Genomic DNA, 11,992 nt, shown 5'->3' with positions numbered 1-11,992 from the left:
TTAGTCAAACAACTCACACGAATAAAACTCACCCAAGACTACAAACTCTACAATCAAGTTCTTTTAGACTGCTAAGGCTTTCATGAAGCTTTAGCACCAAAGAAATATAAGCTCAAGGGTAAGAATTTCTGTCACTGTTACATATAATCTTCAACAGTCTTACTACACAACTAGTTTTTACAACAAGGAAAATTCCTCTGCGACTACCAAAGTCAATAGTTCATTATGGCAATGAGACTATTAGGGTACCTCAATTGGAACAGGACATAAATATCAAAAGAATCCAAAATATTTCTGATCTATGGTTCAAATTATTAAAGGAAACAAACAAAGGGAAGAAATACATAACAGAAGAAACTATACAACACACCTGTGCAGTGGGAGACGAGTTAACACTTTTGACATGAGAAAATTTTCTAGCATCATCCAAGTAAGACTTCAGTAAAGGCACAGGAGAAAACTGTTCTGTGAGATCAAATGCAAAAGCCAAGTTAACTGCATCAATATGGCGGCCACTGTCCACCAAAACTTTGATTACACCTGCACATCCAAAAGTAAAACGAAGCATTAAATTTAAATATGCAATTTATGCAAATTTTAGTTTCATGCATCATACTTGCAAGTTAAAAACCACAATGGGATGCTACTAAGAAACTAAGGTCATTGGTTCACATTAAAAAGCCCATCACCATTGCATTGCAATCCGTTAGGTTGGCAAAATAATCCATGATGATATTATATGTGAACATATACGCACCAGGCATCTTCTCGGACAACCCAAGGGAACGACATAAATCGGCAGCTTGTCTACGCCGAGACACCAATGGAATCAGCCTGGACAATTCCTCCTCATTAAAATTGGACGCAATACCAAAACTAGCTATAAGTTGCAAAAATGCATGAGCCTCTAAGGAGTTCCCATTGCTGGCATCTATATCAAGTAATCTTGGTTTCCACTCTTCAGCAACTGCCTTTGCCTTGTCCTTGATATCTTCTGAAATCACATCAGAAACACTCTCTGAGTTGCTTAGCAGAACACTTAAACACTCCATCAACATGATGCAGGTCCGGCGAAGACCCAATAAGTTTGCATCCTTCTTTACATCGTGATTTGGCACTTCGGCGTCGTAAAATCCTTCCAAAGAATCTAAAACTAAGAGAGCAGCATTAGGAGCAGCTCTTAATGCTAGTGGTACTTCCTCCCTTATAGCAGCAAGGTTCTTACGGTTATCAGAAATAAACTTGTGAATTCCTCCAGCATCCATCTCTTCGCAAAGTTTTACCAACTCTAGATAAGACATGGACTCCACATTTGCAATTCCAGGAGAAGTTTTCACATCTTGTAAGTTGACTTCGGCAGCAACACACGCACTATTCATGGGTTTCTCTTCCACTTCTGGTGTCCCATGACCCTCATCCCCATCTGAGACAATAGCAATTCCCTTTGATGAAACTTTCCTGTGTTTTTCTCGAGCATTTACAATGGCGAAAACGGCAGCGTCCCTTTTCTCTTGAAGCCTCTGCAAAGTAGCTTGCTCCTTGGCAACAACAGCTGCTTCACGCTTCTTGACAATTTCCTGAGCTTTCATTGTTTTGTTTTCAAACTCTTTTTCTTGATCTTCCAACTCATGAAAGCGTCTCTTCAATGATTTCTCAAGTCCACGAAAATGTGCCTCGAGTTCTTTCCACTTCAAGTTCAGCGTAACAGCTCGATAACTTTCAAGTTCAGCAAATGCCTTCTGGAGCTGTTGTATCTTCGAAGATGTAGAATCCATCAGTGTAGCAAATGAATCTGTGTCCTCCATCACTAAAATAATGAAATAAATACCAAATTCAACATACAAAAGGAGGAAGCATGTGCAGTACAATGACCTAAACACTTATCAGCAATTACAAATACTCATCATCTTGATTTGGAATGAACACAAACATGAACAGCATCTAGTAAAGTTAGGGTTAAGTTTGTGACAAATTATAGTGTCAATATAATACTACAAAAACTCTATAGCTAACGTAAATTACAACAATAAAAAAAGTAAATACTCATTCGGTCCCTCATGTTTTTGTTTTTCGAGCTTACTTTCTCTGAAAAAATTGAAAAACCAAAAATGGTTCCCAAAAATCTGAAATATGAGTCAAATTAGTCCTTACAGCACGGACTAATTTAACCCTATAAAGGACTAGTATGACCCACATTTGAAATTTGGGGGGACTATTTTAGGTTTCTCAATTTTTGATAGACCAAGTTGGTAAGATCGAAAAAACCTGAGAGACCGAAATGGGTATTTACTTTAAACAAAAGGACAACCCAATACACAAAACTCGAGTCTAAGTAAGCTATATGTACGCAATCTTACTCTATTCTAGCTGTTTCCAAGACCACAAACTTCACTACCTTAAACGGTATACTTAAATCCTTCAAAATTTTGGACAAGTATTCATTTCTTTATAATTTGTTTAGTTGAAAACTAACTAAAACTGGAATTACGATCAAAATATTGAGTGACAATAAAGAAAAAAACCCTAAAAAAAGAAAGTGGAGCAAAATCAACAAAACAATTGAAATGAAGCATTAGAAGAATAAGGAAAATGAAGAGAGAGAGTTAACCTTATTCTGATTGATGTGATAGTGATAGAAATACATTAAGAAGAGAAAGAAAGAGAAATTTGTAATTCCATTTTCTTCTCTATGTGTGCTGCACTTATCATAATCACAGGGTCACAACTCTATATATATATATATAAGACTCAGATAACAATAAGAATAAAGATATGGGAAAAATATTCTTCATTTATATATTAAATTTATGTAACATCTATAGAATAAATGTGATAGGGCAAATTGTAAGTGCACGATTATGTAGTCAAGTAATAAAATATTGATCTCATGAAGACTGAAAAGTTCATTTAATTGTAAGGATTAATTTATACTTAATTGAAATAAGGAATAAAATTGAATTTAGATCAATCGAACAGTTGACAAGAATAATTACGAAAATATTAAAAATGATTTAAATTTAATTTAGGAAGAATTCCTAGAATAAACTTTACCGCATTTACACTCGCAAATCCATGTTTTGCTCCTTTTCATGAACTTTAATTACGAGAGTGAATTCATCTTTGATATGTGTTATCATCTCTCGAGTTCCAACACGTGTACTCAATTGAAGTCGCACATACTTGGATCTTTTATCAAATCGTTTCGTAGCAACTCAAGGTGAATTCCAGAAACCACCAAAAATCCTAATACTACTCTCATGAATTAAGATTCTAATTTAAATAACTGAATGATCAGATAGTTGGGTTCACATCTCGGTCTTTCCCTAATGTAGTTAAGATGTATAATTTGTTAGTCAAACAACTCACACGAATAAAACTCAATGATTCAAATCACAACACTCAATGAAATAAAAGTAAGAATAAGTGTTTATTAAATGTAAAATGACATAACTCAAATCCTAGAAATAAAGGAAATTACTAAGGGTGACAATTGGATGGATTTGGATCATAATGGATGAATGAACAGTTATCCACTAATCATATAAATCCATAAAATCATATTTATAACATATTCAATTCATCCATATCAAATGAATTTCAATCCATTACATCCATATATCCATTTTAATAGATTAGATATATTCAATCCATTTTTTTAATATGAACTAGTGTGAGAATCATGAAATTCAAAATCCTAGGATTGGTATTGCACCAATCATGGGGAAATATCTAACACTTGAAGCTCAAGTTTTCACCATACAAGGAGAAGGAGAAGGATTAGTAAGAAGATTCAAACAATATACGATGAGTCTTACTTTCTTGCATGAAGAAGGTCATTCTAGGCAATGCATAATGAGTCTTCAATATCCAATATACAAATTGACAAAGATTCTAGTGCAAAGCTTTCAAGATATGGTTGTGATGGCTTCGCTTTCCCCCGTATGTACATTTGTCAATGATTGCAATGGTGAGATAGTGCAAGAATGAAAACACCAATAATAGGAACTAACAAATAATTTCTTATTTCTTAGTAGCAACTAGATGTGTCGAAATAGGCGGGCTCAGGTGGGCCGGTCTGCCAAATCCCAAAATTTTATAGGGCTTGAGTATCACATTAGGTACTTTTTATTGAATATGGGCATTTTAGTCCGGCCCGGCTGTGCTATATTAAAACCGAGCTCGGGCCGGCTTACCCAGACGCGTTTGGGCTACCCGTTTTTTTTCTTATTTTTAATATCTTTTTAGGACATTTTGCTTGATAATAAGCATTACGTGAAAATTTATGAGACAACTTATAATAAAAATAGCTAATAAATATTGTGTTATGAATTGTGAATAAAAAATAGAGTAATTTCTAAACATAAATATTTATAAATTACAATAATGTAAAGTTAAACATTATATTATTTTTCCTATTTTGCATAATATCTTTTTAAGCGTAGTCACAAAACAATGTATCAAACTAAATGAGACATTAAAACATATAGATCTCAATTTTCTTTTCTTAAATGTATATATTTAATTATGTTTAACTTATACAACAAAAACATGATAAAGAAAATAAAGTTTACAACAAAACTAAAAGACAACAAAATTGTTTACCATCGAGAATAACACAACCAAATTTAATATAATAATTCACAATGAAAATGTTGATAAAGAGCATACAACAGATAATATTTTTTATATTGTCTAAAAGTTTATATATTAAAGTAAACTTATATATTATATTGTGTTAGAAAATAGAGTCCAATATAAATGAGAGATTTAATAAATAAGTTATATTAAAAATCATGTACGTGAACTTAACACCACGTCTTAACTCAAACACGAGGCATTATATCTATAAGTTTAGTTGCATTAGCTATAACAAATATGTTAAAAAAATTATACATTAATATCAAATGATATATATATTTTAAATAGATTAAACATGTTAAAACTTAAATAAATATTTTTTTAGTATTATGCGGGCCACCGCCACAACTCGCAACCCGCTTAGGACGGGTTTGAACTACATTTTGATATGCATAATTATATATGGGTTTTTTAGCCTAGTCTGATTTAGTCCAAACTCATGGACTAATCTGAACCTATTCGGATAGCTCCTTTCGACACCTCTAATAACAATTATCAAGTACTAAAAAAAAGTGGGAGTTATAAGGTGTTCCGATGGTGAAGAGGGTGGTCGTAAGGAATAGAGTCTCACCAACAACAAAATACTAACATATTAACAACTAACATTGTTTTTAGGTGTAAATATTTATATATAATTGTTATATTATTCATCATTTATTTGAATTGTTTTTTAAAAACATTTAATAATAATTGAATATAAATGATAGATGATATAATAATAATTAATGTATTAAATTCTTACTATATTAGTTCTTACATTTTTTTTCTCCTGATGAAAAGTTTAAAATTAGACTCAAATAAAAGATGCAATGTGTCTAATATTACGCCACTATATCATACTCAAGTCAATAGTAATTTATTAAATTGTTCTGTATGAAAGTATTTGCATTCATTAGTATTTACACCTTAAATTCTGTTTTACTTTACAAATAATTTTTACTAACACGTTGATAAGTTTTTACATAATAGTTCTAAAGAAGAGTAATGTCATGGGTAGAAAAGTGATGATTTTTAGTTTAATTTATTAGGAGATATTATATCTATACTTCTATACTATTAATAAAGGGAAAATACAAAATAACCATCCATCATGGTGTAATTTGTGTTTTTCTATTTTGCCCTTAATATCTTTTTATTTCTACCATAATAGCATATAATATTATTTTCTTATTTTATCCTTATTATCTTCTTATTTTAAAAGTGTATTTAAAAAATTGAATATTAGACCAATTGAATAAATTCAACCGTAAATTTAGCGCAAAAAATTAGATTTGAATTTATAAAATACAAACTATACATTACAAATGATAAGAAAGCGGGTTGAGAGGCACGACAGTGCATGTCAATATGCTAGTATATAATAGTTGAGTAAATAAATCCTATTTCTTATGTTATAATTAACTTATATAAGTAAGAAACTAATACCTTCGAAATATGTATTATCCAATATTGTTCTCAGAAATCGAATAATCGAGTATTACATTTTCAAGCAAAGGCGAAAGCAAGTCAAGAAAGTCAGTTTCAGAAGTCTTCTCATTCCCACACTCCAAAAGTCTTCTCTGAAGCTTGGAAATTTTTGGCATTCCTTGCTTGACCCGTTCCACATCTCTTTTTCTATAATTCACAACCACTCTATTCAATATCATCTTAATCTTTATACTTCTCAAAGGTTACTTATTTCTTCTCTTCTTTCCTTTATATTCTTCATTCTATGAACTTTACTCACTATTTTTTATTCTTTTATTCTGGGTAGACCAAATTTTCTTGTAAACTTTGGTGGGTATTTGATTACTTGTGCAAAGACTTGTTTTTTACATTCATATTTTGACTCAACTTTATTGGGTTTTGATGTTTTTTTTGTTTTCCTTAAACCTAGTACTCTTTGTTGCAGTGTGTGTTTTTTGGTCTAAAGTAAAAGTTTTCTTTTCATTTCATTTTTGCCTTTGTGTTGGTTTTGTGTGAAGTACTGAATTGTTTTTCTGCTCTTTTTGTTGTTTTCTTTTTCCCATGTTTTTCAGGGTGTGTTCTTAGGAGGATTGTAGTACTATGAAGATTATATTTTGTGTTTTGTCTTGAATTGTATAATAATTTGAGTGAAGTGTGTGGATAAGTGGATTACTCCTTATTGGCTTGTGTTGAGGAGGAGCTTGGTGGAGATGGTCCTGCGTAACCGGATTTTCGGTTCTTATACTATTGTTAATGTCTTGGTGCTGATTAGTTGTGGCATGACCTATGGGACTGAGAGTGACATCTTCTGCTTGAAAATGATCAAAGAATCGCTTCAAGATTCCGATAACATTTTGTACTCTTCTTGGAATTTCCACAACAGCACTGAAGGGTTTATCTGCAGATTTGATGGGGTTGAATGTTGGCACCCGGACGAAAACAGGGTCTTGAATCTCAAATTGTCGAATAAGGGACTCAAGGGACAGTTTCCTCGTGACATTCAAAATTGCTCGAGTTTAACAGGATTAGATCTTTCTTTTAACAAGCTCTCCGGAATCATTCCAGGAGATATATCTACTCTTATACAATACGTGACATCGCTCGATCTATCTTCAAATGAACTTTCTGGTCCAATACCTGAGAGTCTTGCGAATTGTACCTATCTTAACGACCTTAAACTTGACCAGAATCAACTCACTGGTCAAATTCCTGCACAGTTTGCCCTTCTCTCACGGCTTAAGATGTTTACAGTATCCAACAATCTTTTGACCGGGCAAGTCCCATCTTTTAGTAGTAATGTTAGTGTAAGTTATGCCAATAATCGAGGTCTATGTGGAGGTTCCTTCGGGGTTTGTCAGACCAAGCCTTCCAAGACTAATACTTCAGTTATAGTTGGAGCTGCTGTTGGTGGGGTCACTGTTGCGATATTAGGAGTTGGTGTTGCGTTGTTCTTCTACTTACGCCGTGTTGTTGTCAAAAAGGAAGAGGACCCGGAAGGAAACAAATGGGCAAGAAGTCTAAAGGGGACTAAAGCAATAAAGGCAAGTTAATATTGATGCTTTGTGCCGGTCATATATGATTAAACTTAGAGCAGCTATTTAGTTCTATGCTTGGATTCATTTGTGTTTTAGAACATCAAATATTTGTTTTGAATATTTTCAATAGGAAATAGTTTCTCGGAAAGCATTTTGAATAAAAGAATACGGTTTTTGACAATACTTTCAGTTGAATCATGCTTTTAATAAATTCTATGTCTCCTTGATATTGTTGGTTATGTCAAATGGGAATACTTGTTTTGCATACCGATGCATTTTCTAAGATAAACCCATTTCAATGCCAAAAATTAGAAAATAAGAATAGATTTTCGGAAAGTTCAATTTCTGTAAAATTTATGGAGCCTTATGTCATATGATTTTCCTTACACTTGAACTTTTATGAGGATATTATATGTTTATATCTAACTATACTGAATTGGTCACCAGGTTTCTACTTTTGAGAAAGCGGTTTCGAAAATGAAATTGAGTGATCTCATGAAGGCTACTAACAACTTCAGTAATGTCAATATCATTGGGTCAGGAAGAACAGGAACTATTTACAACGCTGTCCTTGATGATGGAACATCACTTATGGTTAAGAGATTGCAGGATTCTCGACACTCTGAGAAAGAATTTCGGTCTGAGATGGCTACTCTCGGGACTGTCAAACATCGTAACCTAGTTCCTCTTTTAGGTTTTTGCATGGCCAAAAAGGAGAAGCTTTTGGTCTTTAAGAATATGCCAAACGGCAACCTCCATGATCAGCTACACCCCGCTGATGGTGAGTGCATCCTCGAGTGGCCGTTGAGGCTCAAAATTGCAATTGGAGCAGCCAAAGGTTTTGCATGGCTTCATCATAGCTGCAATCCCCGTATTATTCACCGAAACATAAGCTCTAAGTGCATATTGTTGGACAAAGATTTTGAGCCCAAAATTTCTGATTTTGGCCTTGCCAGATTGATGAACCCAATTGATACACATTTGAGTACCTTTGTAAATGGGGAGTTTGGGGATATCGGTTATGTTGCTCCCGAGTACGCAAGAACTTTGGTTGCTACTCCAAAAGGAGATGTTTATAGCTTCGGGACTGTGCTTCTTGAGTTGGTGACTGGTGAAAGGCCCAACACTGTGTCCAAAGCTCCAGAAACTTTTAAAGGAAATCTGGTAGAATGGATTACGCAGCTCGCAAGCAACACAGAGCTCCAGGATGCGATCGAAAAATCACTACTTGGCAACGGTGTTGATGACGAGCTTTTCCAATTTCTAAAGGTTGCTTGCAACTGTGTTTTGCCAACTCCGAAGGAGAGGCCGACAATGTTTGAAGTTTACCAGTTTTTAAGAGCTATTGGGGGTAGATATAATTTCACAACCGAGGATGAAATATTATCACCTACCGATGCTGGCTATGCTGATAACATGGATGTACTCATTGTAGCTCGAGAAGGAAATGATTAAGAAGGTATGTCAGATATATTCGGTATATGTAATCAATTTTAATGTGTAATTATGTATTCCATACTTTGTTATCCTAAAATAATGTTAGTGTTATTAATATAATTACGAGGATCTAGATCATTTGTGTGCTGTTGATATTGAAACATCAATATAAGATCGTCATCATGGATTGAATATAATCGAGTTACTTTGTTCTAATCCCTATTTTGATCCGATTTCCTTGTTCTTCTTCTTGTATGCTAAATTGCAGGTATGTATGGTAGAAACTCCTTTACTAGTTTACGAAATCAACGATTTGAGTTGCAAACTAGTTTCTTTCTTTTTTTGGTGCTAGTTTTTGGATAGAAAACTTGCAAGTTAGTTTCATTATGGTTTAAAGAGTGCTAACAAACTAACCTACCTCAGAAAAGTCGAAATCTATAACCCGGACTAAGAAAACACTGAGTGAACTAGAATGATCACAAAGAGTATGAACCTTCCACAATGATAAACAGAAAACCATAAAAAACAAGAGCTTATGACGTGTTAGATACGTCTTCACACTAGTTTTTCTCATTGACGTCATTGTATTGTTCTCTACCCGAAAACTAACATATCAAAAGCAATGTTTTTTGGTGTTACAACTTACAAGATGCATTGATCTGTTTTATTTGGTGAAATGATTATTCTCTTTACTTTTCAAATTCTGTGCAATCCTTAACTGGTCTGGAATATTATGTTCCATGAGTGAAATTATACTAACTTCACTCAAGGTTTGATTTGATTATATCCGGCTCCATTTTTTATTTCAAAAGCGGATGCGATCTTGGGGTAGATCGGTTGCAATGATTGTTCTAGGATAGAGTTACCAAAGGAATGCATAATTGTGTGCAATCCTTTTGAACTCGAACTCGACCCAAGATTCGATGAGATCCGTCCTTATATCTTAGGATACCCCTAGACCCACATTAGAAGTTTTACTCACCTTTCAATGAGGACCCGGAGGGAGTTAAATGCAATAAAAACATAAATACATCTTCTATCTCGTGTCAGTCCATGTGTTATAAGTTATGATTTATTGAAGAAAATACATTTAAATTAAATATTTTTCTGATCAATTATAACTCATAACATATAGAGTGACAATATAAAATTTTAAAGTGCATATTCAATGGTGCTATGATATTTCAAGTACTTACATGGCCACACCATAATTTTCAAGGACTAAATTTTCTTTAGATAGTAACTATAAATTAAATTATAGGGACATTTTAAAGGTTTAGTTAAACTATACATAATATTTTTTCCCTTTTTATCCCTACGTAAATCTTCATATAACATTATATTATATATTCCTTCATGAGAATGAGTTTTATTACATTGACTTTTCAAGAGAGATCAATGACTTATTATAGCAATGTCATGGTTAGATTTTGTTGGATTTATTCAAGTGTGAAATCTCACATTAGATATGTGGAGAGAACTGAAAAAGTTTATAAGTAGAAAGATTCATGAAACTAATGTCTTAAGGTTTTGGTTTCAATACATGATGTTTCATTTGTGTGGCTCTCTACTCTTCCCATACCCCGATAATAATGGAACTTCCCCAGTCACAGTTTGGTATAACAAGTGGTATCAGAACGTATAATTCGGTTGAGACGTGATGGACTTAAGGGGGAGTGAACTGGAGAGTATATGGTATTCACACTTGAGGGAGAAATTATTGAATTTATTGAAGTATGAAATCTTAAATTGGATATCACGAGGAAAAAATTTAAATTATTGTTCATGGTTTCACCTTTTTATGAAACCATTAGAATCAAATCATATAGCATACAATTATTATTATATAGCATAAATTATTGTCAAGTAATGAACTTTTTGGATACTTGCGATTTGCTAGAGTTTCAACTTATTGTTCATATCTAATAAATACGAAATACATTTCAAACTTGAATTATAATCATCATTACACTAATACCGTGTAAGACTTAAACTAATAATTCTAAAACATTTAATCATACATGTTTCAAAATAATACATTTAAAAGATTTTGTTAGATCTTGTAGCTAGTGGATCTAATAATGTTACTTCACGTAATTGAAAAATATATTTTAGTATCATTTTGACTAGAAATAATATTTAAAATTTGTCGAGTTCAATTCCGACATATTATAGTTCTCATGGACATGAATAAAGCTACCATGTCTAAATTTTTCTCTCCTTCTTAGTCTTTTAGTGTAATAACTTGGATCGACTGATCGATTTATACTTATTTGATTTGGTATTAGAATTTCTTCTTATTCCAACAAAAAAAGATTAAGATTTTAAGTTTAAGAAATAGACTTTCCAAACTCTATTAGTTAAGAGTCTCGTATATCGCCACTTTTTTCAAGATTCTATAAAAACAAGATAAACTAATATGATTAATCTACCAAGCCTTTATTAACCACATTAATAGTAATCCGAAAATAGCCCTATTAGACGTGGCCCCAAAAAAGTTGTAAAACAATATATCATATATCTTTGTCCATAATTTATGAATAAATTACTTGTGAAAGTGTGACATAGTCATTAGCCATATTTGATTATAGTAGTTTAATATCCAAACATCTCTTCCATATTAGTTTTGATTATAACAACCTCAATTATAATTTATTAAACATGTGACTTGAGTACCCACAAGACATTGTCCAATGATGTGAGGCCCCACTAAAGTCTTTAAGATGATCGTCAAAAAGTTCGATTCCCGAGAGTGACACTTGTTGAGAGAGATAACTACAAACCTTAAAAATGATTAATTCATTATTCACACTATAAGAGAATATCAAGAAGAAGATACATGTCAACCAAAAAATTATTGAAAACCAAAACAAAAGTTCAAGATAAATATCAACATGCATTCAGAAGAATTTACTTGAAGATATTTATTGAATAAC

The 11,992-nt window shown here is 32.7% G+C and overlaps 2 protein-coding genes across 3 annotated transcripts; one reads left to right on the top strand and one right to left on the bottom strand.

Moving 5' to 3' along the window:
- LOC109361798 (FRIGIDA-like protein 3) lies at positions 29-1,805 on the bottom strand. Its single transcript, XM_019607334.1, has 3 exons — positions 758-1,805; positions 371-540; positions 29-88 (listed from the first exon to the last, which is right to left on the bottom strand). The coding sequence occupies exons 1-3, from the start codon at positions 1,803-1,805 to the stop codon at positions 29-31; spliced, it is 1,278 nt and encodes a 425-aa protein (XP_019462879.1).
- On the top strand, positions 6,134-9,272 carry LOC109362273 (probably inactive leucine-rich repeat receptor-like protein kinase At5g48380). Of its 2 annotated transcripts, none has more exons than XM_019607954.1 (3): positions 6,134-6,307; positions 6,657-7,625; positions 8,067-9,272. In XM_019607954.1, exons 2-3 carry the CDS (start codon positions 6,795-6,797, stop codon positions 9,072-9,074), a joined length of 1,839 nt encoding a protein of 612 aa, XP_019463499.1. In that variant the 5' UTR covers positions 6,134-6,307; positions 6,657-6,794; the 3' UTR covers positions 9,075-9,272. The 2 variants fall into 2 exon arrangements, with proteins under 2 accessions (XP_019463499.1, XP_019463500.1); XM_019607955.1 differs by lacking the exon at positions 6,134-6,307 and adding an exon at positions 6,314-6,414.

Source organism: Lupinus angustifolius, chromosome LG12 (assembly GCF_001865875.1).
Source record: "Lupinus angustifolius cultivar Tanjil chromosome LG12, LupAngTanjil_v1.0, whole genome shotgun sequence".
Lineage (NCBI taxonomy): Eukaryota > Viridiplantae > Streptophyta > Magnoliopsida > Fabales > Fabaceae > Lupinus > Lupinus angustifolius.
The sequence above is the reverse complement of the archived record's forward strand: the minus strand, read 5'-3'. Positions and strand labels throughout refer to the sequence as shown.